The 27,911-nt window shown below is 38.0% G+C and overlaps 6 protein-coding genes, 1 long non-coding RNA gene and 1 other non-coding gene across 11 annotated transcripts; 4 read left to right on the forward strand and 4 right to left on the reverse strand.

The window, feature by feature from the left end:
* Positions 1-1,061: 1,061 nt before the first annotated feature.
* LOC110854192 (calcium-activated chloride channel regulator 1) lies at positions 1,062-5,217 on the forward strand. Its single transcript, XM_022102593.2, has 11 exons — positions 1,062-1,368; positions 1,448-1,566; positions 1,638-1,798; positions 1,868-2,033; positions 2,107-2,458; positions 2,554-2,741; positions 2,821-3,226; positions 3,304-3,543; positions 3,615-4,326; positions 4,394-4,584; positions 4,667-5,217. Exons 1-11 carry the CDS (start codon positions 1,189-1,191, stop codon positions 4,925-4,927), a joined length of 2,976 nt encoding a protein of 991 aa, XP_021958285.1. The 5' UTR covers positions 1,062-1,188; the 3' UTR covers positions 4,928-5,217.
* Positions 5,218-5,793: 576 nt separating this feature from the next.
* On the forward strand, positions 5,794-8,336 carry LOC118436609. 2 transcript variants are annotated; one of them, XM_035855051.1, is made up of 7 exons: positions 5,794-6,275; positions 6,402-6,802; positions 7,177-7,402; positions 7,471-7,578; positions 7,819-7,919; positions 8,000-8,071; positions 8,142-8,336. In XM_035855051.1, the coding sequence occupies exons 1-7, from the start codon at positions 5,879-5,881 to the stop codon at positions 8,199-8,201; spliced, it is 1,365 nt and encodes a 454-aa protein (XP_035710944.1). In that variant the 5' UTR covers positions 5,794-5,878; the 3' UTR covers positions 8,202-8,336. The 2 variants fall into 2 exon arrangements, with proteins under 2 accessions (XP_035710944.1, XP_035710943.1); XM_035855050.1 differs by having other exon boundaries at positions 5,794-6,802.
* LOC118436610 lies at positions 8,209-10,391 on the reverse strand. Its single transcript, XR_004835588.1, has 2 exons — positions 9,123-10,391; positions 8,209-9,038 (listed from the first exon to the last, which is right to left on the reverse strand). It is a non-coding gene; the product is annotated as an uncharacterized LOC118436610 (long non-coding RNA).
* Trnaf-gaa lies at positions 8,520-8,592 on the reverse strand. Its single transcript has one exon. It is a non-coding gene; the product is annotated as a tRNA-Phe (tRNA).
* A 75-nt stretch (positions 10,392-10,466) lies between the features above and the next one.
* On the forward strand, positions 10,467-17,174 carry LOC110854279 (prolyl 4-hydroxylase subunit alpha-2). The gene is made up of 16 exons (XM_022102705.2): positions 10,467-10,653; positions 11,663-12,241; positions 12,319-12,440; positions 12,522-12,607; positions 12,691-13,003; positions 13,091-13,204; positions 13,285-13,311; positions 13,373-13,420; positions 13,503-13,548; positions 13,623-13,645; positions 13,706-13,802; positions 13,874-13,938; positions 14,017-14,052; positions 14,127-14,212; positions 16,726-16,768; positions 16,858-17,174. The coding sequence occupies exons 2-16, from the start codon at positions 11,740-11,742 to the stop codon at positions 16,963-16,965; spliced, it is 1,716 nt and encodes a 571-aa protein (XP_021958397.1). The 5' UTR covers positions 10,467-10,653; positions 11,663-11,739; the 3' UTR covers positions 16,966-17,174.
* Positions 13,090-16,719, reverse strand: LOC110854280. 2 transcript variants are annotated; one of them, XM_022102706.2, is made up of 6 exons: positions 16,438-16,719; positions 16,139-16,333; positions 15,829-16,070; positions 15,439-15,757; positions 15,021-15,371; positions 13,090-14,949 (listed from the first exon to the last, which is right to left on the reverse strand). In XM_022102706.2, the coding sequence occupies exons 5-6, from the start codon at positions 15,273-15,275 to the stop codon at positions 14,269-14,271; spliced, it is 936 nt and encodes a 311-aa protein (XP_021958398.1). In that variant the 5' UTR covers positions 15,276-15,371; positions 15,439-15,757; positions 15,829-16,070; positions 16,139-16,333; positions 16,438-16,719; the 3' UTR covers positions 13,090-14,268. The 2 variants fall into 2 exon arrangements, with proteins under 2 accessions (XP_021958398.1, XP_035710946.1); XM_035855053.1 differs by lacking the exons at positions 15,439-15,757; positions 15,829-16,070; positions 16,139-16,333; positions 16,438-16,719 and having other exon boundaries at positions 15,021-15,401.
* Positions 17,161-23,211, reverse strand: LOC110854276 (ubiquitin carboxyl-terminal hydrolase 16). Its single transcript, XM_022102702.2, has 12 exons — positions 23,021-23,211; positions 21,956-22,622; positions 21,720-21,865; positions 21,364-21,646; positions 21,211-21,284; positions 20,530-21,133; positions 20,355-20,435; positions 20,135-20,284; positions 19,996-20,071; positions 19,854-19,904; positions 18,711-19,780; positions 17,161-18,608 (listed from the first exon to the last, which is right to left on the reverse strand). The coding sequence occupies exons 2-12, from the start codon at positions 22,439-22,441 to the stop codon at positions 17,703-17,705; spliced, it is 3,927 nt and encodes a 1,308-aa protein (XP_021958394.1). The 5' UTR covers positions 22,442-22,622; positions 23,021-23,211; the 3' UTR covers positions 17,161-17,702.
* Positions 23,212-23,791: 580 nt separating this feature from the next.
* On the forward strand, positions 23,792-27,733 carry LOC110854278 (GTP-binding protein 1). 2 transcript variants are annotated; one of them, XM_022102704.2, is made up of 18 exons: positions 23,792-24,155; positions 24,219-24,330; positions 24,400-24,530; positions 24,604-24,733; positions 24,801-24,846; positions 24,905-24,948; positions 25,004-25,167; positions 25,239-25,322; positions 25,392-25,546; positions 25,609-25,729; positions 25,799-25,857; positions 25,954-26,069; positions 26,137-26,168; positions 26,232-26,367; positions 26,431-26,503; positions 26,578-26,638; positions 26,725-26,751; positions 26,838-27,003. In XM_022102704.2, exons 1-18 carry the CDS (start codon positions 24,060-24,062, stop codon positions 26,853-26,855), a joined length of 1,605 nt encoding a protein of 534 aa, XP_021958396.1. In that variant the 5' UTR covers positions 23,792-24,059; the 3' UTR covers positions 26,856-27,003. The 2 variants fall into 2 exon arrangements, with proteins under 2 accessions (XP_021958396.1, XP_021958395.1); XM_022102703.2 differs by having other exon boundaries at positions 23,832-24,155; positions 26,725-26,755; positions 26,838-27,733.
* Positions 27,734-27,911: the final 178 nt, after the last annotated feature.

Below are 27,911 nucleotides of genomic sequence, written 5' to 3' on the forward strand. Positions count from 1 at the left end.
TATTAGTTTTATAGGTAAACATAAACTTGGAGTCTACTTTATTGACACATATGCCAACCGATTCAACAGAATAAACATTATTTCAATTTGACTAAGGAGGAGAGACCCTCTACATGCCCCTCTCAGATCTCGATGCCCTTTGGATATTTGATAGTCCTAGATGAATGTAGGATAACCCTAGAGTGGTTTGACGCCATGGCCACATTTGCGCCTGCCACACCCCCTCAAAGGTGTAAAAAACACGAAAAAAGCCCTGTTTTCATGTACTTCAACTGTCACCAAAAATCCAATTTTGCTCGGATTTTCATAAAATTTACATTTTTCTGATCCCAGATACTTGTGTGATCATATCCAGTAGCAATCTCAACTTTTTTGAAATTTTGAAAATTTTCGAATAATTCATGAGCAGTGGAATGTCCTAAAATTTCGGAAATTTCAAAAAGGTTGAGATTGCTACTGGATATGATCACACAAGTATCTGGGATCACAAAAATGTAAATTTTATGAAAATCCGAGCAAAATTGGATTTTTGGCAAATTTTTGAAGTTGTCAGTTTTTGTGGTTTTCACACCTTTGAGGGGGTGTGGCGGGCGCAAATGTGGCCATGGCATCAAACCACTCTAGGGTTATCCTTCACTCACCTAGGGCTACTACATATGCAAAAGGCATCGAGATCTGAGAGGGGCATGTAGAGGGGCTCTCCTCCTAAATGAAACTGTTATCTATCATTCCTTATCTGTCAATGCTTTGGGCGAGGAATCACTATAAATAAATAAATACCAACAAATCCCAGCACGGTAAACAAAAATGTAGACAAAATGGAATTAAACTATGAGAATGAATCTGTCAAAGTCAAGTTAGTCAAGTGTTTACTTATTTGTTTATATTTGTATGTATTCATATTCATATATTTATAATTCATGTATGAAAACGTTATGATATTCTTTACCCAACAGAACGATCCCCTTCTTCCGGTCTGAAACTGTTCCTGTTTACCGTGAAAGCAAGTGATCTATTCCAAAATGTATGAATAGGAGGGTATAAAATGAGAGGGTCTTTCCAGCTGGAAATTATTCCTAAATATTCCAGCGGTGACGGCATATTCACAAATCAACATTTTCATTTTTACTTTTTTTCAATTGTTTCATTTTTAATCCAGTAGTAGTTCAGATAGTGCATTTGTTCATTATGATATCGCGTTTAATTTTCGCCATCCTAGTCCCTGGCATTCTGAGCTGTTCGAATGCAGTCTATATTTCTAGGGCGGGCGGATACGACTTGGTGATTGCCGTCGATGAATCAACTCCACCCCCAACCAATTTTGGTGTAGGAGTTCAAGGTGTCCCAAAGTTTCTCAACAATTTGCAGGTAAATTTTGTTTTAAAATTATGAGATTCAATAGGCGTATGCAAATGTAAACATAATTTGTGTATTATTATGATTGCAGCAAGTATTCACACAATTCTCAAATCAATTGTGGCTCAGCACCAGGAAAAAGTTTCACATCAATTCTGTCGAGTTATTGATTCCACAAAATTGGGCAACAGATGCGACCACTGCCACCATGTAATTTAATTTTTATATTAATCAGCTTGGAAATTTGATATACTGAATAATTCTGTACAAATTTGCAACAGACAAACCTATGCAACTGCAGATATCAAAATTTCCAATGATTTTGACGCTGCAAGAGTGGAAAATCCTATCCCTTGTGGGGCTGCAGGGCAACACATTGAACTTCCGACTGATTTTTTCTCGGAAATGGATCATGTAACTCCGCCTAAATACGGCGATCCAGGTGAATATGTCAGAATTATCAAATTATTAACTTAAAAGGTTTACTAATTTTGCGATTTTTGTACTTCAGTTAGAGCCATATTAAACTTATTTGCTCGATACCGTTATGGCACTAATGAGGAACACGGGGACATTGGAACTGGCCAATTTCCATACTTTCACGTTAAGCCATCAGTAAATCCTGTCTGGACTGTTACAGGATGTTCTGAAAATTTAGAAGGTGACATTCTGACCAGGTAAAGTTTATTTCTTGTAATTCATTTTACTTTCTCCTTATCTATTTCCATTCATTTCGCATTTGTACTTCAGACAAGGACAATCAAGCCCCGACTGCGACCCTAAATCCAACGATGGGCCAAACAGTGAAAAATGCAGATTTATTCCATCTGCAACTAATTCGGTCAACACGTCTCTCAACTTCTTTCCATGGGCAAATGATGTGACGGAATTTTGCGATGAAACAACTCACAACCATGAAGCACCAAATCGACACAATCTGTGGTGTGGTCATCGAAGTGTTTGGGAAGTTATTAGAGAGAGTGATGACTATTATCAGACGGTTGGCAGACCACTCGATGACTTGCCCGATATGACTTTTAAGGTTGTCAAAAATTCTCAGAAGCCGTTGCTGTATATTTTGCTTGACAAGGGGAGAACTTCCGTAAGTCTGATAGGATTAGACTTAGACTTATCGCCATTATTGCATATTTTGAGACTAAATATTTGTAAAATGTTCATTGGTTCTGATTTGAATAGACATCATCCGAAATCTTGGATCAAATTGTCCAATGTCTACAAGCTTTTGTGAGTGACACCAATCTTCCTCAAGATATCGTTACGGCTATCGGAACGTTTCCCCAGAGTAGTAGTGACAGAAGCCACTTTTATGTTAATGAAGAGGGTGAATGGTCAACAATCCAGTCAGGATCCGCAAAGTTTTCAAAGTAGGTTTTCTTTCAGGATGACAGATTGAAAAGTTTACCCAAATAATTTTATGCCCAAATATTTGCACACTACTTCCAGCGTCATTCAAACCACTTTGGAACATTACGATGGTCCAGTTGTCCGTGACTTTGGCCTTGCTATCCAAGAAGTCGTAGAGAAAATACGTGCCAGAAGACATGCGGCGGGCTCAATTGTACTTGTGGTCAAGAGAGGCGCAACGCAAAATGGTTTCGAGCATAGCACCTACTTTGGGGACGTTCTTTCATCCATCCAAGATCAAAATCTGCGCTTGTTTGCAATCGAAATTCAACAAAGTCAGAAAACGCCATATGTGAATCTCGAACAACTTGTTTCTCTCACGGATGGGCAGCATCATGTCGTCAATGGAACAACAGATGTCAAGGCTAAACTTGACACATTTTTGAACGTTGTTAAAAAAGAATTTGATAACGCTGTGGAGCCTGGAATAAACAGAAAATTTACGGTACAGTTATACAGACACTGCAAATAACAATTTGTGTGTCTTTGCTGACAATCTTCATTAATTTGTTAATGATACAGGTATTCAAAGGATTTGTTCCACTCCGAAGTGAAATTGGGATTCCGATTCTTGATGCAAATATCAAATCCCTTGTGCTTTGCTTGACAATCAAGAAATACATTTCTGAAGGTGATGTTGAAATTCGACAAGTTGAAGGACCCCCAATAAGCTTTGAAACAATTCGAAATGACGAATGGAACGAAGTATCGGACGGATCTAGGCGAACAGTTATGATCGCCAGAATTGAGAACCCTCCAAAGGTAAATTACATAATAAATCAATAAGTAACAAGTAAACAACTTTGTACTAAATAATAATTTTATTTATGCAGGACTCCAAATTTGACGTCCATATCACAAATTGTTCCTCACAAGTATCCGATGATTGTGTTGCCTTTTTGGTTGCAAGTGTCGAAACGGCTGACCCCGAAAATCCTAGCAATTCGTTGGACATTCAAGTTGACACATCGGCAGAGAATAATTACTTTGATTTCGACCGTAGAGGTGCAAAAATTGTCCCCTTGTCAATCTTTGCTACAATTGAGTCAGGTGGAAAGAGGGTGCTCAATTTAGAAAATGTAGAAGCTACAATAATTTTTGAAAATTTGAGAGAATATACGATTCCATTATTCGATGACGGATCTGGTCTTCCGGACGTTTCGGCAAATGATGGCATTTACTCTTCGACTTTCACCCCTCCCCAAAATGGAGTTTACAAAATTTCAGTCTCAGTCTACCACCAAGTTGCTCTTAACCAAGTTTCCGAAGGCGACGAAGAAACCGTGAATTTATTGGGACGTCTCATTCCAATGGATCAATCTCAATTTGGTTGTGCTTCGAGTTCTAATCCAAGATGCAGATCAGCACAAATCGGAGGCTACTTGGGTCGCTCCGAAAATATGCTCGGGACACTGTTGGTTGAGAATGCGATTACATTTTCTCCACGACCTGTACGAATTTTGGATTTCACAGTGACTCGCTTACAAGGATCCGAAGTGCAGTTTGGATTCACATCTCCGAAAATATTAGGAATTGACAATGCTAGTAAGTTGTTCCCCCGTGATTAATCTACTCTTATTTACTAACAAAGTCCATATTTGTATTAACACAGGAGCTGAATGGTATCAAATTTACTTGGCTTCAAGCGTCGACAAGTTTGTAGGAGGAATAGATAATTCGCTGCATATTGTTTCGGAAGAGGGTGTCCTTCCTGGTACTGTAGTAAATGTAAAGTACGACTTTCGTGATTACAACGAGAGTAGGGCATTCTTTGCAGTAGTAGCCACATTCAGAACGCAGACGGTATTAGTTCAATTTGAGTACACATATGTATGTCATGTCAGTTGATACATATATTTTAATACGGTTTTCTTAAATTCCTTAGTCTGAACCTTCGAATGTTGCTGGGATCGCCCTAAGAGAAGAGTATGAGACAACAACAACGATTATAACCACACCCATCAACACGCCTGCCCCATCGACGACACCAGAAGCCATTACACCGACTAAAAAGCCCTGGGTGAAAACTCCGGCCGGAATCGGGACGATAGTAGGAATTGTTGTACTAGCAGTGATTCTAGTTGTTGGGATATTCCAATGTATCCGAACCAGAAAACCTTCAGAAGGCAGAACTATTTTTGCCTAGTCTAATTATATAAGGTTTCAGTACAATTTTCCCAATCAACTCATTTATTTCTCGTATAATTTAATATTTAAACCTTAATTGGACCTGTCAGTTTACAAAATTCGGCAATTTTATACTCAATTTATACACATTTACTATTTTGACTCATGTTCCCTCGCATTTGGATAAGGTGTTATTAATTTACACACTTTATTTTGTAAAATACAAGACTGTACAATACTTTTTGTATAAATTGTTAATAAAATAATTACAATTTAATCCGACTAGGAAATACCATAAAATCGCAAAAATAGTGTCGCACATTAACTTCAATTCAACATTTGAATCATTCAGTGCATGTCACTTTAATGTGAGTTCTAATGTGGGTTACGATTTTAGCAGTGAAGATGGAAGTTGTTATTTTTGTGCAAATCAATCCATTATTGAAGAAACATTGTCAATCTCATTCTCTGAGAATAATCTGTAATTTTAATGCGGATGTGTTTCATTTTTGTCTCAACGAAAGGATATGTACACGCATACACATCATTCACATTGTCCTCATTTTTGCACTGTGTAATAAAAAATTAAGACTATGATGTACAATTGTAATAAATGGTACATTTACAAGTTTATCTGTCCCAGTCACCTTGAAACAAAAGACACGGCCAATTTGATTTCGGTTCGACCACATCTTCGGTCATGAAAAGTATCATTTATTGCATTTTTCACCCTTGATTGGTCAACAATTGAGCGAGATTCCTACATTTTGTTCTACCTATTCAATGCAACTTGTATTTTTAGATGATCATCTTCGCCCTCAAAAATGTAGTCGAGACTGACAAACTTCGTACATTTGTTATAAATAACGGAAGACTAAAATCAAAATTGTTCAGTTTCTCAACTTCCTTGTTTATGAGAAGGAGTCGGAAATAAGAGAGCTCACATTATTATTACTTTATCACAATCGAGATGAAAAGTCTCAAGGATTTATTCCCTATTTTCCTATCTTTAGCTCTCGTGCTTAGTTTCAGTGTCCGTCCGTTAAATGGAGAAAGTTCCAAGTCCTCGAAAAGATACCGTTCCAAACAAGTGTCAAAGTTAGGTGTTAATTCCTTCAGTCCCATGGAAAATCACACTACGACAGACGACCATCAGATTTATCCCTCGCCCACAATTTCCTCTTCGAGAGCAATGCCAGTTTCTGGTCTTGCCAGCGACTTTGACACGGAGAGGGAGGAGGAACTTTTGCAACCCTTCAACCCCGACTACAACCAGTGGGGTAACCACCGCCTGATCTCGTCATCGGGATCAAGTTCCTCTGGAGGAGCGTCTCAAAAACAGAGTTCCTCTCAAAAAGACAATTCAGGTAGTTCATCCTCCTCCTCCTCTTCTTCTTCATATCCACATCCCCCAATCTCTCAACGATATACTGCCCAATCAGCCGAAAAGTTTGAAAAGTATATCAACCACCACAACAACAACTTTGGTCTAGGGTCAGCCACTTCTGGACAGCAAATCTATACCAGTTATCCACTCGGTGCCGGTGGGAGCAGTTACCACGCAGGAAATCCTCTTCTGGACTCGTACCCATTTTACGAGAGGGAACGCGCCGCTCGAGATCTTTTACTGAACGCGGCCACAGTTAGCAAGTTAAATGCGTTGAATAGTTTGGGCGTTGGGGTCAATCCTGCCATCGCAGCGGCTGCTGCAAGTTCAATCCTAGGAAATGCTGTAGCCCCACCCGTAGATTTTGATGGGTACGGTGATGCACTGGCTTTAGCGTCTGGTCACGGTGGGCACGGTGGCGGTGGGTGGGGATGGGGCTGGAAGGAACCTGAGCATCACGGTCATGGTCATGACCACGGACACCACGACCACGGTTACAACAGTCATGTGAGTGATTTAACAACGACATTGATGGACAGCAAGGTGAAACATTTAAAGTTTAGGGAATCCACCTTTAGGCGTATCACGCTTGGGTTAAGGGCAAATTTAAACAGGATTTAGACATCCACAAGAACCATCATTATATGAAATCTGAAAATGAAAGTGATCAGTCGTCACAGGTTAGATTTTGAATTGCGTAAAAAAGGGACAGGGCGTCACGTTGCTGGTTGTTCAGGTGGCACTTACATAAGTATTTTAGATGGTTTACAGTATTGCACATACACAAATGGTTACACGCACGTATGTAATAGGTTCACATGTAGTCAATTTTCGAATGGCTTTATGCAATTAAATGACACCTGCCTCAATAACTATGACAGGTCAACACCAACGCCATTGGCCTGCTTGGACTCTTGGGCCTACTTTCCCTCTTGTCAAACGTGATTCTTTTACTGACCACGACGACAACCACGGCGGCTGGACGGAGGAAAAGGTCATTAGAACCTTCGCCCTTTGAACTACAAGAAGAATCTGAAGAGGCCAAACGACAACGAATTTTCTACGAAGTCCTTCCATACTTGAGTCCCGTTGCCCACGCGAGAAATGGTGAAATAATAATGTTTTTATTTGCATATCCAGTTAAATAATGTAAAACAATACGCAATTTCATATAGGACTCATCCCCTCGGAATGCACACTAACAGGCGTGTGCCTGGTGAATAAAGTCATTGTGAAAGAGTACGGTCTTACTGGTCGGCCTGCTGGAAATCGGGTCACCGCAGGTATGAATTTGTGAATGGAATGTTTTATGATTTACTGCTAGCTCTTCAATTTAGTCTAAATTTCAAGTAATTTTAACATTCAAATAAAGTATTAAAGAGAGAACGCTATTTGGGCGTTGTTTACCCGACCTATGCAAAATACGACCAGTTTTGCAGAGGTGTCACGTGTGCTACATCCTACATTAAATCACCAATTCAACGTTCACAATTGTATTTTTTATTAATTTTATGAATTTGCAGCGATTGCTAGATTACTTGGAGAAGTTGATACGTCAGAAGGTCAAAGCAAAAAGATTGAAATGGCTGGACTTCATGGCAGGAATCAACGTAATTGTCAAAAGGTAGTGATGATAATGATGTATTAATTATACAAAATGATAACTAATAAATATGTGCTGATAATGTCAAAAATTGTATCCAGGTTTATCCCGTGTGCAGCTCCCTTCAAACCGACGGACCTCATACAGTGCCCTTCAAAATCCGTATGGAACAAGTAAGAATTTGAAATTTTTCATACTATAAAAAGTTCGAGGGAAATTAGTAAAATTATATTTTTAAAATAGGTTCCACTACTTTTCGAGCAACTTAAAAAGAAAACATCTTACTCTCCCATGAATCTCTAATATTTTATTATCCATTGTGATCTGTTAAACTTGCCTGTGTAGTAATTTATTTGTAGTAACAAGACATATTTTGCAGGTAATTTAACCACGAGTAATAAAGATCCTCCTCCTCCCTCTCGGGGAATAGAAATAATATTTCGAATGCATAAGAATTTTAAACTGCATTTATTTTAGCCAAAATTTTTAATTTATAACGAAGAGAACATTTTCAAGTTTATTTTGCATGAGTTCATAGCTCTCCACAAATAGAATGGTAAATATTAATTTATTATCTGTTAATGCAAAAATTAGTGCTAAGAAATTTGAGCAAAAAAAATTTGCCGAAACCCGGGATTGAACCAGGGACCTTTAGATCTTCAGTCTAACGCTCTCCCAACTGAGCTATTTCGGCAGCCAGTTGAAAGCACTTTTCTCTTATTCCGCTTTAACGGGGACTGAATTGCATGACAGCAAGATTACATTTATCTATATTGCTTCAGCTAATAAAATTTATGGATCGGCGTAAAAGTGATGCATATTCTTCAATTTCGTTGTCTTTGCATTCAAAAACACACTTTTTCCATGAGGGACTTGTAATTAAAATTGTGGAGTTGGAGAAATGATTGCCATGTACCATTTTTGTCTGTTGTCAAGCGTTGAGAAGGGACGGAAATTGACTTAATAAGTAGAAATTCCGACTTAACCGTCTTATCAGTCTCATCATCAGGTTATCATCACGTATCCTACCGCAAACACACACTGTAATTAAACATGCCGTTATGTAGCATTGCTCCCTTGGTCCGAGAAGAAGTTAGCAAAATACCCTTCCCATTTCGGATCGGTATCCTCGGCGCGTCCCTAGTGACACCAATACCATTCGTAATACTGGCTATGAAAAGGTGGCTCTCTGATCTCGGGAAGTTTGGGATATTATTTCCTTACGTGTGGGCAGCCTTCTTCATTGTTTTAATCTTATCAACATTGTCAGATAGAAATGCATCTGTTGTTCCGGACGGGAGTCGTGGTAATGTCCCCTCGAAAATGACCCCCACATTAATTTAAAATTTATTCTGATGTGAACTAAATGTATCTGCAGGTTTGTACAGCTACGTTGTCATGTTCGGTGTGTCAATGTCCTTCTCCCTCGTGATATATTGTGGAGCGTTTCTTATCCTCTGTGCCATGGAGGTGATCAGTCACCGTTTTCGAAGGTTTTTCCTTCTCTGGGTCTTTACATTTTTGCTTATCACTTTGATAACCTATGTAACTGAGGCGGAGGAGGAGGAGGACTTGTGGGACGTGTTTTATGGATGGGACTGGCCCTGGAGAAAGTCTGAACCCCAAGATTTCGATGAATGTATGATTTAAGTGTATTTATACCATATATTTGTGTCGAATGACAGATATTTACGACTATGTAAATGTAAATGAATACAGCACGATCTATAATCTGGTGCAAAACTAAAATTCATACTACGAGTAAAGGTTTTTATTATGTGCTCCATCCAACAGCGTATTACATATGTAAAGTTTTTATGCATGCATTCAGCTCTGCAGGCCATAATAAATGCATGCACTCTTTAGAACCACATTGCCAGAAGAGTATAAATATTCATGATGAGCTCTACTGCAATTTAATCCAAATTCAAATCATATCTACCTATTTTTCATTGTTTGCATGCAAATTATGAAAAATTTGTGAATTTACATCATCAGTTTGTCAGTATATGGAATTCAACAATCCAATTCACTCATATGTATACGCGTACATAGGATTAGCACATGTGCTGAGATACACGTAAGCAGTTTGTCGATTTGTTGTGGACCTTTTTCATATAGCTTTGACAAGTCCAATACCCTTTTCATGGTCGGGTGGGAAACCTGTTTTTAGGTGAATCTGCACAAAATTACGATGAGAAGCTGCATTAAAGTAGATACTAACTCGCATCGACACGGGTAAAAAATATGTACAATCATGTCTTTCTTCTGTATAGTAAACTTCCATCAAGTTTCAACTCTTTTCTTATGAAAGGTACACGAACGAGGGGTATTTACCTTCCACTTTATACCCGTAGACATTGAAATGAACGGCAATATATCCACCAGACCACCTCTTTCCCCAACCGAAATTCAACAAGTGAGATGCGATTTCAAAGCTGTATGTATGCATGCATTAAACTATGTGTTACTTTAATACTAACTGTTGTGGATGGTGGACTTGAGTAAAAAATCTTTCAAACTTACGGCTTTGTAAAGAAAATAAGGCTACGTTGTAATGTTGGTTAGTTAGTGTTGACCGTAGTCTGCAGAACTGATCTAGTGTACATGCAGCAGGCTGGGGGAATTTCTACGCCAGATTTATATTTTAAAAAAGTGCTCTCTATTAAAATTTTATAGTCGCAGTTACATATTTCTTTGTTCGGCCTTTCTGCTCCTAGAAATCACTGGAGAGAGATAGTTAATTTCAATCAAGGTAAGTATGCAATCACTGCCGGTGCCAAGAAATAATCAATACGCATCTCCCTCTATTTAAGAAGTAAATTTTGTCAATGTTTAAAGTTTCAAAAGTTTGCATTACTAAATATTGTAAAAAATAAGCGTGCATTACAGTTTTTATGTTAATATCCTGAATGTGACGTGCTTATTGTAATGTGTACACAGATGGTCTTAATTGTTGTTGTGACAGATGACTGAATACTGAATAATCGGAATATTTGTATGCATGCATGCATACCTGCAATTGACAGTTTGGCTGCAAATAGCAAGAATCTCGACGTAATGCACAGGAAATAATGCACCAGTTCTAGATTACTTTTATCTACGTGAGGTTATAGCCTGAGAAGAAGTGTGGTTGCATATCGCAGTGAATTTTTAACATTTGCACCTTGCAAATTTTTTAACACAATTTAACCTACAAACTCAAATGCGTACTTCAATATCAAGAAGATCACGATTAAGTATAGCAGTGGATTTGCCTCGATTCCCATTTAGACTACAAATGATCTCGCAACCTAATTAATACAAAGTGGATCTTCTTTTTTTGGCTAGCTTACTTAATAGCATGCCTAGTGTTTCAAATGTGAAAATTATTAAGATTATTAAACCTCGCTGAGAAAGGAATCAATGAAAATTCCCGTGATAAGTAATGACATCAATCCAAGTTCAGGCCAAGAGGCTATTGTTGCCCAAAATAATATATCCGTGCGTGGCTTAAGTAATTAAAAGTAAACTCAATTTATGCTGCTATTACTGATTTAAAAAATCCATACTAATTAGACGACCAATTTTTATCACACTTATTGTTAACTTAACGAGCTATAAATAGGTGTCATCATCATCATTCTGAGAAAATACAATAATTAGTGATGCATGTCAAACTCCGCCTTGTTTCATTATTCTGCGTCTTGCATAAAACAAAACGAAATGCATTCCAACTTTTTGTTAAATTTGAACGGGTTTCTTATTTAATTTTAATTTTACAGATCATATTCATCACACTGGAACATTGTGTCCATTAAACAACGCAATAAATTAATGTGATCCAAATCAATCCTTTAAAATGCTCAACAAATCATCACAAGTCAACAATTTAGTGGTGCTAATTTTCCTGGTCTCAGTCATAACAAGTATTATCAGTCCATGTTACGGACAATGGGGAACCCCTTCAGAACAAGCGTTAAACAAGAACAACCAGACTGGAGATGATGACGGTGGAAATGCAAATGCTAAGAAGCACAAGGGGCCAGAAGGACCCATGACTCCACTCCCGTACGCCCTCTCCTCAACCTACCTCACTTATCTGGCAAGGACGGAAATGGAACTTTACAAGGATATCAAAAACTATGCAAAAACACTCAAGGAAAGATTAGCCATGGCAGAAGCTTATCTGACCGACTATGAAGACAGTACAATCAAAGGGACCGAACACTTAGCAGATGCGGACGAGTGGACAAAAGCGTCTCAGGTTTCTTCCAATCCACTCATGTCGTACAGAATGGTGAGGCGATTCGCCAACGAATTTGACGTCTTTGGAGCTCACGTTAACCAATATTTGGAAGGAAGTGAGAAGAATTTAATCAATATTTTTCAGAAAGTTATGTCAGAATTGTGATCTTAATGCTGCAATATTTTTTTTCAGAACTTGTTGAACGGGTAAACAAATTAGGAGGACAATTCGGATTTCCAGGGGACAGAGATTGCAATGATGGAATAGATGCATTGCTAAGACTGCATTATGTATACGATTTGAAAGCCATGGATGTAAGATGACTTAATTGACTCGCTAATTCGAGTAGACAAGAAAAAGCCACTATGTATTTATCTATTATTCTTACCTTTTAGCTGGTCAATGGAAAAATAATGGACGTCGAAACTCACGTGGGGCTGACGCCATCACAAAGTTTTAAAATTGCAGAATACTCTGCCCGGTACGAAAAATGTGACAATTAATTATTTAAAATTATTTATGTAAATTATTTATATTATAAATTATTTACTTATTTAATTGTAGAAACGAGTACTACACTCTGGCGTTAGATTGGCTGAAGGCCACAGAATATAAAATCAAGGAACTCAACGACACAACCGTTTCTGCGTTTAGCCTTGCGAATACTTACAAAAGGCTGATTGAGAAGCACGACAGGGATTTTGAAAAGAATCGCTATCAAGGTCACCTCTACATGTTTTCCGACAGAATCTCAACCGTTCCAGACGCAGTTCCCCTGAAAAATATTATGATGGAGAAATACCGAGGTGACCGAAGTGATCAAGGGGAAGCTGGACATTATGCATTTTTGGCCTTGTGCAATGGTGACGACTTTTTGGTATAAAACATAAATATCAAGACCAAATTGTTTGCATAAATTGTTGACCTGATTCGATTCAAATTTTTTCTGCATAAAATATTCCAGACTCCAAAAGAAAGATCTAAACTGTATTGTTGGATTGAGACTAAGCGTCATCCCTACTTTACAATTCGACCTCTTCGGATGGAACTAATTTACAAGGATCCAGAAATGATTCAGGTATGGGATACAGGAATTATGTGACAAATTGACTTTATCAGAAAACAGACGAAACTTGTGGCATTCTCATTTTCTTTCAGTTTCATGATATCATTCCTGATGCATGGGTAAGTTGTTGGTTTAGAGATCCAGAATATATGCAGATTAATAATTTAAAACATGTTTCAGATCAAAGATTTTAGAAAAGCAGCGATGCCCACATTGCAACGGGCACCGGTAAAAATGCAAATCCTTCAATTTTTTGCATGTGCATGTAAATACATGCATCTTTATATACTGTTTTTTATTTTTCTTAAAGGCCCCTAATTCTCCGGGAGCTACTCCCCGAACTGCGATTTATGCTTGTGAGTTGTTGAAATATACACAAAATTAGTGGTATTAATGAATATCTATTAAATTGAGTGTATTTAAAACGCAGGGTTGGAAGATGGTCACATTCCGGTATGTTGTTAATAAAAGCTGTTGATTAATGCAATCGGCTAAATTTAATTTTTTTCTCAGGACGCTCCAATCGCTAGAAGAATGGAACTCATGTTTAATCTCAATGTTAGGGGTATGAACGCCTCTGAAGCCCTACAAATTGCGTCGTATGCGTTCGGTGCGTTTACAAAAAATACATAATTATCCACGATTTTTGAACAACAGTATAATTTGCTAATCAAAACACAGGGGGACATGTAAGCACCCACTATGACTCGCTCGGCGTAAGAAGTACCGATGATCCAATTATTGCTGTAAGTACTTAACTTCATGTATATGCTAGATGAAATGTACGTAAAGTGATAATATTATTGTGGACTCTTCGTGTTTAGTGGAAGGGTGACCGTGTCTCAACGTATCTAGTATATGTAAGCATACATAAAACAACTAAATTGTGCAGGATGATGACTCATTATTAATTGCATAACTTAAATGACTTTAGCTTAACAATGTCGAAAAGGGAGGTCTAACAGCTTTCCCCATCGTTGGTACTCACATAAAACCAATTAAAGGGACTGGAGTGTACTGGTATGGTTTTAAACTTTTAGTATTTTAAGAAAAACTACAAATTATCATCAACATTACTACTGGTCGGACGCCTTTGGTCCTAAATACACATCCACTAAAAACTTTTTCATTAAATATCCGTGGATAATTCCCCACGACTTTTGATCTACAAAACTCGAATTGACCTGCCTATTAATACACAGAGGGTGAGACTGGGCAGAGAAATCGGACGGATTTATACAGTTTCGGAGTCGTAAGAGTGATGCGATTAGGGCACACATTTGGAGATGGAATTCCCATTTGTACCGCTCCTCCGCACGAACAATCCCAATTGGGACAATCTTGGGGTTAGGGTGGGAGGGGGGCTTGTTATTTTGGTAGTCGACGACGGGGTCTTTAAGATTTTTATGACCATGTACGTTACTATTGAGAGCTTGTCCCGCATAAATAATGTAGGGAGTCGAGACAAAATATATCGCTGCGACCTTCTCTTTCTTCTCGTTTTTTCCTCGTGATAACAACGCCCCAATACTTTCACCATTTTCTGCTCTTAAAAGAAACGGAATCTCTTGACCCTCCTCCAAAGTAATTGCTGCTGATTTTGATAACTTGTCGTGAATCCTCAATTCCAAACCATGCAAATCCATTTCCTCCACCAATTCCTTATATGCACCATTGGGAAGATTGATTCCCACATTCAGGCAGATTATTTTGATGGTAGTGTCGGGCCACAAGAGCAGCTGAAGTAGGGTCGTGGTCTAAAAAGTATTTATTGAATGAGTAATCATGAAAGTGAAAGTTATATATTTAGCAGCATTACTATTATTACCTTTCGTGCTGAATAAACTTTCATGAGTTCATCCTCATCATCAAAGTACCGGCGACGCCCCTCAAGTTCAACTAATTCTGGGGGTGGTTTCTTGGCTGCCAAACGCTCTTTGGAGTATAATTTCCAGGGCGCATTTAGTTTGTTTATATTTGATTGCCCGTGTGGCGTGATTTCCTTTCTCCTCATCATCCCCATAAATGTATGTAAAAGAGGCAATAACGTGGAGGACCACATCGTTCTTCTTGTTGGCCCCATCAGTAAATTGACACAAGACGAAACCAATCTGGTCTCCTTTGTGGAGTTCACATTTAGGGAGCGGGTCCATAATAGTCGACGTAGTTCTCACACAATCTATACACATGTCATATTTATACAACCGGATTAAACAATTCATTATTTATAGAAAAAACTAACTTACTCGGAATTCCGGCACAGATAAAGTCTTGTTTCTCGGTTGGTTTTATATATACGAATAAACCGTATGACCGGTTTTGATTTTGTGGTGACCACGCAACCCTTGAATTTGTTCCTGGGACTGCCAATCCTAATTCCCCAGCTTGTCTAATCCTTGTCTCTGCAATCTCCCTCTCTGCAGCAGTGAGTGGGGGGTATCTTCCCGTAATATTTTCTGGGGTGAGAGGAGTCAGATCAGAAATGGTAGATTGTTGTGATCCCATCTCCTCGTCCCTATCGTGCCAAAGTGCAGAAAAACTCACGAAGTTTATTATCCCCTTCATCTAAAAACAAGAACAAACCATTATAAATAGTATACCTAGTAATCATATGAAATGCAAATAATAATGCTTACCCTCCGATTTGTTTGACATCCTTTTAGTCGTATTCAAGACTTTGGCGATTTTCCACCAGTCATTACCGGCCTTATCCTCTCGCATATTTATTTTCCGGTTTGCATAACCTCGTTCGGGGGGACTGGTGGGTGCGGTTCTAAAATATCTCGTACCTCCCTCTTTGCTCTCCACCATTCTCCACTCCTGTTTTGTCAATAGGTCGTCCTCATCGTCATCATCGTCCGAATCCAATTTAAGAAACCTGTCGGAATTGTGCATAAAAAGAGTCATCTCATATTATGGCATGATTTTCGTTATTTGAAAAATTACCTAAAACTTGGCAATTCTTCCTCCTTGGCGTCATCATCGTCGCTCTTCTTCTTCTTTGATGATTTGCTGCTGGTGGGAGTGGCTGCTTTCCGTTTGGAAGAAGAAGTTGATGGTGTGGCTGGCGCCGGTGTTCTTGAAAAGGAGGAGGGAGGGTTGACAAAATCTTCATCGCCCGACTGATCACTCATCATGAAACTACATAATAATAACATTTGGACAATTAACTTAAAAACCTTGTCACGATAATATGCAAAGTTGCAAACAACTAAGTATAATAATAATGCATGATAAGTACTTACGTGTAGTTAATAATTTATTGGCAAAATTTTCTGAACACCACACTAATTCCAATCACAATTAACTAACTCTAAATATCAATCACCCGATCTCCACCTAAGTAACACTCAAAGTTATCAAAATACTGGTTATCTTCAAGTTGCAATTCACTACTTTAATTATTTGGTGCGAGGGATGATGAGTGATGACTTTCTATTTGAAATTAATTTCCCGGTTAAACTGCTGTTTACTGGTACATAGATTATTTCAACAAAATTTTCCATATATTATAATTTGTCGTGCTTATGCAGGAACACATCCCTTAAAAACGGCAACGTTGATATGCGTATGTTGGTAAGAAAACTTTAATCTTTTCGAAAAATATCAGAGTTATTTTTAAAATACTTATTAATTGCGTGGTTTAATCTTGTAAATTTTCAAAGCATGGTGCCTGTCCTATTGTCCTCGGCCACAAGTGGATAGCCACCAAATGGACCCATCTAAACGAAAACTTTCTCAAAAGGCCTTGTGATCTTAACCCCAACAAGTAGAATTGATATTTACGTGTGTATGTTTTATATGTTTTACATGCATTATTTACTAAATATGCAAATTTTAACTGATAATGAAGCAACAAAATTCTCAAGCATGATTGTATTTTTGATTGTTAAATCCAACTCTTATTTGTTGAAATGTACCATGACTGATAAACCTATCGAATAAAACCGCTTGACGAAAACAGCGAATTAAGCCAAGGAAAGTAGAATTTTAATTGCCGTTTTATTATTATCACATGTAAACGACACCTCCAATTAATCATAATATATTTACAATGCATGATATACATAAGCATGCAAGATCAGCTACCTCCTCCACATGCATGTGTGATTATTATTTAGACAATTCAAATTGTTGTAGTAGTAATAATATTAAATTTGTTTGTTTGTTTCGGCTTTAAATACACAACTGCAAAAAATGTAATAGAAATATTAGATCAACGCACACGGTCATGTCAGTTTAGTGCGTCTGGCAAATAGTAATTGTGTTCAGTTACATATTGTAACATTTGTTTATGATTCTCAATAAGACGAGCTAATTTTTAACGTTTGTAAACTCAATTGCGATACATATATTTGAATATATTCTAAATATAACTATAGGTATCATTCAAAGATAAAGATAGTTAATTTTACTAGAGCTAATACCACTCGCTTCTTATCACTTCTTTTATGAGTAATCTTTATGACTTTTTGTAACGTTTATTTATAATAATCATACTAATAAAGTGTTAATCAATTTCCTCTAATCTTGTGTACCCATCTGGCCGGGAATTTATCACATCAGAACTACTTGAAACGGGATTGTTATTACTGTTTAAAGTTCCTTCTTGCTCTTCGTCGTCTAAATCGGCCATGATGTCACCAAAGAATGCACTTCCACCACGAATGTCATCATCATTCCAAAGAGGATGTGAAGAAGACGACGGAGCTGTGGTAAGGACTGTAGCCGAAAAGTCCATAATGTCAGCACCAGTCGTACTACTGACCCCATCAAGTAGGGGAGCGCAAGAGTAAATTGTTGATGAGGAAACCGGGTCAGGTTCATAGTTGAGGGTTATGCTCATATCTTCATTACCATCGTTGGTGCTGGAAACTTGATGATTAGAAGATGAATCTTCCCATTTGGTTGTTGATTTTTGCTGATTGTCATCCCAGTTGGATGTTGAAGCGACAGGTTTTTCGTAACTGTAAGTGACAGTGGGTCTTTTTGTCCAAGAATCACGTTCCAATTCAATCGCTCTTAATTCTCGACCTAACCGTTCCTTCTTTTCTGGGCCACGAATCCGTTCATAAAAAAGAATGTACGCGTCTTGGGCCAATGTTTGTTTCAACGTTGTTTGAGACACGTGCGAATCACTGATGTAGAACCAATGATCATCTGCAGGGTTGGCATTAGGTGACTCGGTAGTGGTTGGTTTTCCAGCAACTTTAACGTAGGCAACATAGTGCCCAAAATGCAGAGAACCACTGTGTTCTACAATTCCGTACAAGGAATAAAAAACTTCACCGTCTTCATCAAACGTGCTTTTGAATCCTGGCTTGTTCACATCTTCGTCAACTTCCGAACAAAATTCAGTCAGATTTAGTAAATAAGGGAACGATACTTTATCGCTCAACTTTGAACTGCCTCGCGCCTGGAAAATTATTCAATAGATAAGTAAGTAAATTATGAAATAGTATAACTCGCGTGTAAATTTTACTTACTAATTTATATATATATATTGAGATTAACTTACCGTATGTTGAAATCGCTTCAAATGAAGGGTCAGACATTCAGGAGCTCGAGAAATTAATTGACGACGACTACAAGGGCATTTAGTTATAGGGATTTTCTTTGGCGGCTTGTTGTCACAAGTGTCGGCAATGTTATCAACTTCAGATATTGAATTATGGCTCGATGCACCGGACAGGGACTGAGAAGGCTTATCCTCGGACGAATTCTCTCCTTCCGAGAATCCTTCATCAGCAATGCCACCACTAATTGTCGGGACAGCCAGATAGTCCGCAACGCTGATGGGCTTAACCTCTAGTCCGAGATCGAGTGGAGCTGGTCCATTACTTTCATCGTCTTCAATGTCGGACGCATTTCCAATTCCATCTACTGCTGGTTCATCTAAATCGTCCATATACTCGTCCAGATTTTGATCATTATGATGGTCCATTTGTTGATCATCATCTTCTTCAGGTTGAAGACAACCTTCTTCTTCGACATCCATTCCATTTTCAATCAAAGTTAAGCTTTTTATAGATGATGACAAACCACGTGACAAGTTAGATGCTTCCCCAAGTTTGGATGTGTCATCATCTTGCTGAGTGGCATCTGGAGCATCGTAATCCATTTCGACGTCATGATTGGTATTCTTCTGAAGACGTTGTGATTGGTTGTTATTGTTTAAAGTGGAAGCATTTTGAACAACAACGTAATCATCGAGGCTTCCACTTTTGCTCGACTTTGAGTCATCTTCTGGGCCATTACCTCCTCCTCCTTTCTCAGAGGATTTATACGTGTCACTAGTAAAATGACCATCCACAAAATTGAGTCCAGATGGATTCTCTGAGCTCGAACTTGTTGATTGATTTGTAAAATCTACTTGATGCTTCGCCTTCAATTTCGATTGGCGACTTTGGCGCTTAGTTTTAGTTTGTTGTTTCTTCATTTGATGCTTACTCATTTTGCCAGAGTTTCCTGAGGAATTTGATTGTGCGTTTAGGTTCACGTCAGGAAAAACTTCTTCAAACGAAGCTCCACTTTCCAACTTATCTAGGTTTACTCGATGACATTTTTCACACTCGACGGCGTTTGAACCTGTAAGAAAAAAAAACTTTTCAAAACCCCGAGTTTTGAGTTTTTATTTAAAAGAAGAATCTACGATGATTACCGTTTAAAAACTCGGGTTCCGTGTAAGCACGAAGGCACTCTTCGACGGATCCTATTAAAACAAAAAACAAAATTTAAAAACTTTTACTAAACAAAGGAACAATGATGAATAAATAAATAATTTGGAAATATTTCTTGCGTACGATTAATGACGTAGTCATTGTCGTCGTCGAATAACGAATAAGTCTTTCTTGGGTTTGGGTTAGGATTCACGCGAAACTGTAAATACAAGTAATTTAAAATTATCATTTGCAAGCACCAAACAAAAATTTTACAACTTACAACACGAATAGGAAGACTAAGATCAAGAAATTCTTCATGAGATCTTCTCACATTTCTACATCGCAAACACTCCTGAAATGTTACAAGTTCGCCTCCAAAAATCTCATCTACGAAAGTCTTGTGGTACAATTTTCGATCCCACATTTTTAACTAGAAATACCATTTAAATTCATGTCAACTTGTGCCCTTAAAATGTATGATATTTTAAAATTTTGTATACCAATTCTGTCAATTTAGGATCGCAATTCTTTCCTTCGTTTCTTTTTACTCCGTAGCGCTGCATAATTGCCAACCGGAAGGACTGAAAACACATTATTAGAGCAGTGTCATAATCATAAACTCCGGACAAATCGAGCGCAGTTAAATAATACAGATAATACTATTAGTTAACTCACCTTTATTTGGTCTTTTTTCATCATGTCCACCACGGTTCTCAACAGTTCGTGGGAATCATGCTGATGTCCCAATCGAAAATGCTTACTCACAGCGGTTTGGATACCTCGAGGACTATATACAGAACGAGAATATGAGGTACTTTTCTCGCTGTCTGGCGACACATCTGAACTCCTGGTAATAGCTTTAAAACAGTGACGTAGTTTTGAGGTCATGCTATCCTTTGGAATAATTAGCCTTAGCCGAAGTGGTTTGGCTAGTTCCTGCTCCAATTCCTTCTTCCATAGTTGCTTTTCAGAGTCGCCACTACTTGTGTCCGATTCAGATTTTCGGGACGACCTACTGCTCGCGGCATCCAACAAACTGTCAATTTCTGTAGTCGAGGGGCTGATTTCACCACTACCACCTTCAGAAGAATCGGCACTAGTGCTGGGCTGGGATCCAGAATTAATCAACAATGCTCTGTCGTTGTCGGATGAGAACTCTGCGTCCTCGTGCTCATTGGACTCGACGTTTGGATTCACAATTTGAACACAGGGTTCTTCGGGGGACACTAGAATTTCAATTAAGTTTCCACTTCCGTACAAGTCCAGCTTGTCGAGCAAACTACGAATCCAGAAAATTTTGTCGTCAACATTTGGTTGCAACAATGATAAATTGATAAATAATTTAGTTTTACATACCTTCGTGGTCGAGTCCGTGATAAGCATTGCAGTGCCGAATTCATGAAGCAAGTATTTCCCAAGTTATCCAAGCCCTGGATGAAATAATAATACAAATTGTTATTTTTATTAATTAAACCGGAATTTTGATCTGGATATCGCTCTTTCACGCACCATGGGCCAATCTACACCTCCAGTATCTCTATCTCTATCCCATCGATTGGAACCAGACGAATTTGCATTCATCCGGTTGTTCTGTTTTGCCTTTGATGTAAATTGTTTCGGAGGTTCAACTTTTGGAACTGGAGGAGGAGGGGGAGGGCCCAACGCAATTGGGGGAGCAGCATTCGATTCTGTCAACGCTGATTTAATCTTAGAATTGCGTTTTACAAAGCTAAGACAATCCTTGAGTTGATGCGAAGTCGACATATTAATCTCCGCTTGGCAGTCGTAGCACCTAAAATGTACACGAGAAATGAATTTATGAGCCAAAAAGTGAAATTTGTTGCATCAAACAAAAATCAACTCACCACGCAGTTTCAAAATTCCCTTGCACCTGCACTGCCAGGCAGTGAGAATCCGACCGTGGAGTTTTCAAGTGTAGTTTTGCATGACCACCTGCACCAATATCATCACCACATCCGATATGACCACATTGAAGGCACATCCATTGTTTCTATAAATATTGACAAAGATGCGTAAATGATTAATACAATTAACATATTTACAAATAATCTGACAACAAAATGTTTTTTGTTCTACGTACAGCATTAAGAGCTTCACAAGTGGCCTTAGAACATGCTATTTTAATATCGCCCCTCAATGCCTTTCTCAATCCAGGCATACTCTGTGCCTTGGAGATATGAGGGCATGGACACTTTGGCGTTACGGCATGGTCTCCATCTCCGCCCATAGTTCCGCTTGTTGCAGGTGGCGACATATCTTCCTCTTGATCTTGAGCGAATCCACTATCTCCAGGTTGAACTCCCTCCAACCAGTGGGTCACGTTGTCTGAACTTTCAACCTCTTCCTCGTCCCTCACCTCCTGTGTCGCCTTGGGCGATGTTGAAGACACTCCCTCCCCCGTAGACGAAGACGATACAGGTAACCACGGGTCAACCGTTGATGTCGAAACAGAAGGAAATTCAGCAGCAAAATTCGGACTATGTTCGTCTTGTTGTTGGTCTCTACCTCTTCCTTCTTTTAAATCGCCTTCTCTAATCCTAAACGGGACAAATGTATCTCCGTCCATAATAATAATCAGCGCAGAGTCCGATTCGTTGTTTTAGGAGCCATTTTTGTTAGTAGCGTGGACGAGAACGAACTTCAGTAATATTACAAAAAGGGTGAAGGGTGGTAAGGATAAGGATTCAAACAAAATTTGTTGATGTATCCAGTTCACGATATCCAGATCAGACTTTGTGTCCTACATTCTGAAGAACAAAGAAACAACAAAGAAATTTAGTATGTGGACAATTTGGAAAATCACGCCATCATCTTGTCACGAGTAATTATTACTAATCTTTAGAATAGTTTACAATAATTATTCCAACATTAATAAAATATTTCACCAAGCTCTGGTTTACTCTAATTTGTAATTTAACTGCAAATTTAACAATCAACTACAATAAAAAAATACGCAGTACAATTAGTACCAATAAAACTAATTTTGAATTGAGTTAAACAACACAAATTGAAAATAGATTTGATCCTATTGCTTGTTACGCAATCTCGCCAATTCTATTATACTTATGTCCTACTTTTACATAAGTTCCCATAAATTCCCATTGTTCCACCCCAACCGGCGCTAAAAGAAGGGGCGAAACCTTACCGAGAAAAAGCTGTAGAGTTTTCAGATTTTGCTGCAGTGCGAATAGCCTAAATTTCTCAGATTTCGAAACACTTGATGAGAGTACAAGTTTGCAAAATTTTTGCGAATGTGTGATGGTTGGCTGATTTCTTGGTTGGTTGGTTCGATGATGGTGTATATATGGCTTGTGCACTGTAGGGATTACGAGAGCAGGGGATGCATGAGTGTGGTAGAGTGAAATTGCAATTCTCGCGAAAAATGGAGCGAGGTTTGATCCTGTCCAATTCCAAAATTGCCCCGATTTTAGTCGCAATTTTCTTTCAACGACTGAAATTTTAGCTTTTCATCAGCCTCTAATTCCTAATTAAATTCTACATAAAATGCATCTGTATATCTATGTATGCTAGAAAAAAGCAAAATGAAGTAGATTTTAGTTGCAAGTACTTACAACTCCTAAATCTACATCTTGGTTGAATTGATTCACTTTTTATTGCCAGACATAAAATTAAATATTGAATGACGTATAACTTTATTAGTTTGATTTATGAACGATTTTATAAGAGGAAGGAAGGAAATAAATCCATTATTTCATGGAACTTGGATGTAATGATTCAGTCGTGATGCAAAATTTCAGATCTTGCATCACTTTGTTGTAATAAATAAAGTTGGTATTCCTGCATGTATTTGTACGATTTCAGAGAAATGCACACATGTGAGAACGTTTAAACGTTTGGTAGAGGCTATAAATTCGTTGATGAACTTGCATAACGCGATACAAAAACAATTTGACAAAACTTTCACTCTCATTCATTTGTAATGCACTTGATTTCAATCATTGATGAGAATGTAAAATGTAATGCGAGAGAGACCTGAATTGTGAGACGTGGTGAAATTGAAATTGTGCCAAGCACCAAAAATCCGGAGATTTCTCCAACTCAACATCAACAATCTGTTTTTGTTGCATGCGAGGCAGATTGTGTATAAATTAGGATATTAGAAAATTGTTATTTTTCGGTAGTTAATATTATTTGGGACTCAAACGTAATTAAAATTCTTGAAAATGGCCGGAGTACTGGATTCGGCGCAAGTAATGTCGCCGGTCGACAGGCCAAAGGCTTTTCCGCCGACAAATGGAGCCTGTGGAGGAAGTGGGAAGGTAAGTTTAATTGTGGGTTAATTTGGTGAAAATTGAAATGTGATAATAAACTCCTCTTTGCAGAACCTTCTTGTCAGCCCGACTGAAAAAGAGTTTGACGAATTAGGAGCCTCTTTAAAACACAGGATTGAGGAAGGGAACGGCGAAACGATTTTTAATATTCAAGACAATGATAGTAATTTAATAATTAAATAATAATGCTGCTGTCAGATCACAAATAATGAATGGGAACTTTGTTTTCCAGGTAATGGTTTATCAAAAGAGGACTTTGATGCTTCTGTTGCAACTTTAAAATCTATTTCCGAAACGTTAGATGCGACTTGCATTTTATTGCGAGAACGAACAGTTGGCACGTTATTTACGGCACAGTACTTGGTATGCTGTTATATTACTTCCTTTGTTCTCAAGTATTTTCATGGGATTTCTTATAAATGCATGAAATGTATAGATTCGACGAAGAGCTCCAGAAAAAGATTTTACCGAAATACGTGTCGCAGTAGTTGGAAATGTGGATGCTGGGAAAAGCACGCTGTTGGGAGTTTTAACTCATGGTGAACTTGACAATGGGCGAGGGCTAGGTTAGTTAAGTGGTTTAGTGTAATAAATATAAATTTCAAAAGATGCAAGATTTCTGTTGTGTTCTAGCTCGTCAGAAATTATTCAGACACAAACATGAAATGGAGTCTGGAAGGTAAATTAACTATACAAGAACACGCATGTAATGCAACCTAATCTAATATGCATTTTAGGACATCATCTGTTGGAAATGACATACTAGGTTTTGATCACCAAGGTATGCATTACCTGATTGTTTAAAATTTGACATCTGATTGTACTCCATCTTTCAGGAAATGTTGTTAATAAGGCCGAACATGGAACGTTAGACTGGATGCATATTTGTGAAAAATCATCAAAAGTCATCACGTTTATTGACTTGGCTGGACATGAAAAATATTTGAAAACTACTGTATTCGGAATGACTGGTCATGCTCCTCATTTCGGAATGTTGATGGTGTGGTCCCAAACAATCTTAAAAAAATTAAAATGAAATGGCTAAGATGCTTGTGAATTGCGATTAAATAGATTGGATCCAATGCCGGAATAGTTGGCATGACCAAGGAGCATTTAGGTTTAGCCCTTGCCCTCAGCGTCCCCGTTTTTGTTGTGGTGAGAAATTGCTCTTATTCCTCAAATTCAAACTGTTCCCGTAAATCTCTAAAACGTGTTTCATGACAGGTTACAAAAATTGACATGTGTCCGGCCAATGTTCTTCAAGAGACTTTACAATTGCTGATAAAAATCCTGAAAAGTCCTGGGTGCCGAAAAGTACCTGTGATTGTCAAATCCCCTGATGATGTTGTGTTATCGGCAACATCGTTTGTGTCTGAGAGGTAACAAAACCAGATTACGAAGTTTTTATGGATTTGTTTAAAGATTTAATCTTGATTTTTAGGCTATGCCCTGTATTTCAAGTCTCAAATGTTAGTGGAGAGAACTTGCCATTGCTAAAAATGTTTCTTAATCTGCTAAGCACTAGGAGTTCTGGTCAGGATAAAGACCCCGCAGAATTCCAGGTCTGTCTTAATATGAAGAATATGTACATGCATACAAATGCATATGAACAATCGGAATTTTTCAAATAGGTGGATGACACTTACTCTGTTCCTGGCGTCGGCACTGTCGTCAGTGGTACTACATTACGGTATGCGCACGATCAGTATGATAGAAATAATTTCAGTTGGCTTAATAATTACTGTATAATATATCCCGTGAGTGATAATTATGTATTGAATATTAGGGGCACAATCAATCTGAATGACATGATGATGCTAGGGCCTGATTCGTTAGGTCATTTCCAACCAATCGCTATAAAATCTATACATCGGAAACGAATGCCTGTAGCCCAAGTTCGAGGTGAGTGCATTAGATTCTGAAATTGTCTCTAGGATTTTGCTAATTTTATATCACTTGTGCATCACAGGTGGGCAAACGGCATCTTTTTCATTGAAAAAGGTACGTAGCATATTCTTTGTTGCCCTAAAATTACATTAAATTAAATGCACATATTTGTTATAGATCAAACGATCACAGATTCGCAAAGGTATGGTGTTAGTTTCACCATCTCTCAATCCTGTCGCTTGCTGGGAATTTGAAGGTGAAATTCTTGTGCTACATCATCCAACTACAATAAGCGCCCGATATCAAGCAATGGGTAAGACATGTAATGTTGTAACCGCATCTTATAAAGGTGCTATAATTTTGACTGTATTTTTAGTACATTGTGGAAGCATTAGACAGACGGCATCAATTGTGTCAATGTCAACTGATTGTTTACGAACCGGTGATCGGTGAGTGATTTAAGTATATAATTTTTCAGGCTAAAGACTTCACAATGCACTTCCACATTTTTATGTTATTTTAGGGCTTCCGTTCACTTTCGTTTCATGAAGCAGCCAGAATATATTAAAGTTAACCAGCGTTTGGTAAGAAAACGAATGATACGAACGAATTGAAAAATTGATATCGACTTGCTTCAAGATCTAATTAATTTTTAACTAAATATTTTCAGGTATTTCGAGAAGGAAGGACAAAAGCAGTAGGTAACCAAGATTATTTGACACTATCAATCTATTAAAAGACACAAGAGTTACCTAGATACTAAATGTTAAGCAATCGTGGTAGGTAACATCACCAAGTTGATCCCAATGGTCTCATCTACTGTGACACATGGTCCCAAACCAAAATCCATTAAAAATCAACCAAAACATCAACAGCATCAACAACATCACCATCATAATCCACCACAACCTCAAGATACAACTGCGACCACTGCTGCTCCTAGCACAAGCACCGAAGGGACATTAAAAAACGAAAATGTTGCCCCGAGTATAGCACCACCAAAATCGATTGAAGTTCAAAATTCTGTCGGAAATAATGATCAAATGGCAACTGACGACATGACTGAATCCAATCTTACAGATTTTACATCTGAACAAGATCAAGATAAGAGATGGAACAAGCGTGGAAGTCATGGAAGTCGTCATCATGACCATCATGGGGCTGGAAGATCGTCAAGTGGAAGCATTGTACCTTTGAGCGAAACCAATACCAATTAATCCAGCGCAAAATCATCTACCCAGAACAACTTCGGATTATTATATACATTTATGCAATGCAACAGCTACGAGCATTTTTTAAACTTATACTCACCGAGCATGTTTCTATTAGCCAATCCCGTTTTCTTACTGTATGTTGAGTGATCATTTTGTGCTCAACGTTTAGGTGCTGTTTATATCGAAAAGATTATTCATCAATTACCGGTTTCACACAATAGTTGTTCTCCAAGAATTTGATAGTTTCATATGTTAAATAGTCTGTATCCCATGATTTTAGTAAACTTATGACATAATTTGATTGACACAACAATATTATACTATGTTCAACTTCACTCTTGTATCTGCATAGATATATTTATAATTTGGAACATTTTTGACGACCATGTTTTATAAGGGATGAAAACGAAATGAATTACATATTTGTCTATCTAATAAACTTGGTCCACTAATCCTAAATAATAATATATGTTTTCCTTTAATGCTGATAGAAATCATACAAATGTACTTGACGGGGGTCGTTTGTTACAGATCATGAGGCAGATTTCTTTATCATCATCATGCATGACTTTTGATATGGGATCATCTTTCCTTTATGACTTCAACAACATGCATGCATACTTAAGTTAAGAGTAATCTTCTT

Source organism: Folsomia candida, unplaced genomic scaffold (genome assembly GCF_002217175.1).
Source record: "Folsomia candida strain VU population unplaced genomic scaffold, ASM221717v1 Fcan01_Sc009, whole genome shotgun sequence".
Lineage (NCBI taxonomy): Eukaryota > Metazoa > Arthropoda > Collembola > Entomobryomorpha > Isotomidae > Folsomia > Folsomia candida.

Excerpts from the sequence above, each read along its gene's own strand:
- LOC110854192 (XM_022102593.2), top strand. The coding sequence starts at position 1,189 with ATGATATCGCGTTTAATTTTCGCCATCCTAGTCCCTGGCATTCTGAGC. Across the intron at positions 1,799-1,867 it reads GCCTAAATACGGCGATCCAG|TTAGAGCCATATTAAACTTA; the intron begins GTGAATATGTCA and ends TTTGTACTTCAG. Across the intron at positions 4,327-4,393 it reads ATTAGGAATTGACAATGCTA|GAGCTGAATGGTATCAAATT; the intron begins GTAAGTTGTTCC and ends GTATTAACACAG.
- LOC118436609 (XM_035855050.1), top strand. The coding sequence starts at position 5,879 with ATGAAAAGTCTCAAGGATTTATTCCCTATTTTCCTATCTTTAGCTCTC. Across the intron at positions 7,579-7,818 it reads TGGAAATCGGGTCACCGCAG|CGATTGCTAGATTACTTGGA; the intron begins GTATGAATTTGT and ends ATGAATTTGCAG. Across the intron at positions 8,072-8,141 it reads TCAAAATCCGTATGGAACAA|GTTCCACTACTTTTCGAGCA; the intron begins GTAAGAATTTGA and ends TTTTTAAAATAG.
- LOC110854279 (XM_022102705.2), top strand. The coding sequence starts at position 11,740 with ATGCTCAACAAATCATCACAAGTCAACAATTTAGTGGTGCTAATTTTC. Across the intron at positions 12,441-12,521 it reads ACGATTTGAAAGCCATGGAT|CTGGTCAATGGAAAAATAAT; the intron begins GTAAGATGACTT and ends CTTACCTTTTAG. Across the intron at positions 14,053-14,126 it reads TCTCAACGTATCTAGTATAT|CTTAACAATGTCGAAAAGGG; the intron begins GTAAGCATACAT and ends AAATGACTTTAG.
- LOC110854280 (XM_022102706.2), bottom strand. The coding sequence starts at position 15,275 with ATGGGGCCAACAAGAAGAACGATGTGGTCCTCCACGTTATTGCCTCTT. Across the intron at positions 14,950-15,020 it reads AAGTTTATTCAGCACGAAAG|ACCACGACCCTACTTCAGCT; the intron begins GTAATAATAGTA and ends AATACTTTTTAG.
- LOC110854276 (XM_022102702.2), bottom strand. The coding sequence starts at position 22,441 with ATGGACGGAGATACATTTGTCCCGTTTAGGATTAGAGAAGGCGATTTA. Across the intron at positions 19,905-19,995 it reads CAATGACTACGTCATTAATC|GATCCGTCGAAGAGTGCCTT; the intron begins GTACGCAAGAAA and ends TTGTTTTAATAG. Across the intron at positions 18,609-18,710 it reads TGAAGCGATTTCAACATACG|GCGCGAGGCAGTTCAAAGTT; the intron begins GTAAGTTAATCT and ends ATAATTTTCCAG.
- LOC110854278 (XM_022102703.2), top strand. The coding sequence starts at position 24,060 with ATGGCCGGAGTACTGGATTCGGCGCAAGTAATGTCGCCGGTCGACAGG. Across the intron at positions 24,331-24,399 it reads TAATATTCAAGACAATGATA|GTAATGGTTTATCAAAAGAG; the intron begins GTAATTTAATAA and ends TTTGTTTTCCAG. Across the intron at positions 26,169-26,231 it reads CATCTTTTTCATTGAAAAAG|ATCAAACGATCACAGATTCG; the intron begins GTACGTAGCATA and ends TATTTGTTATAG.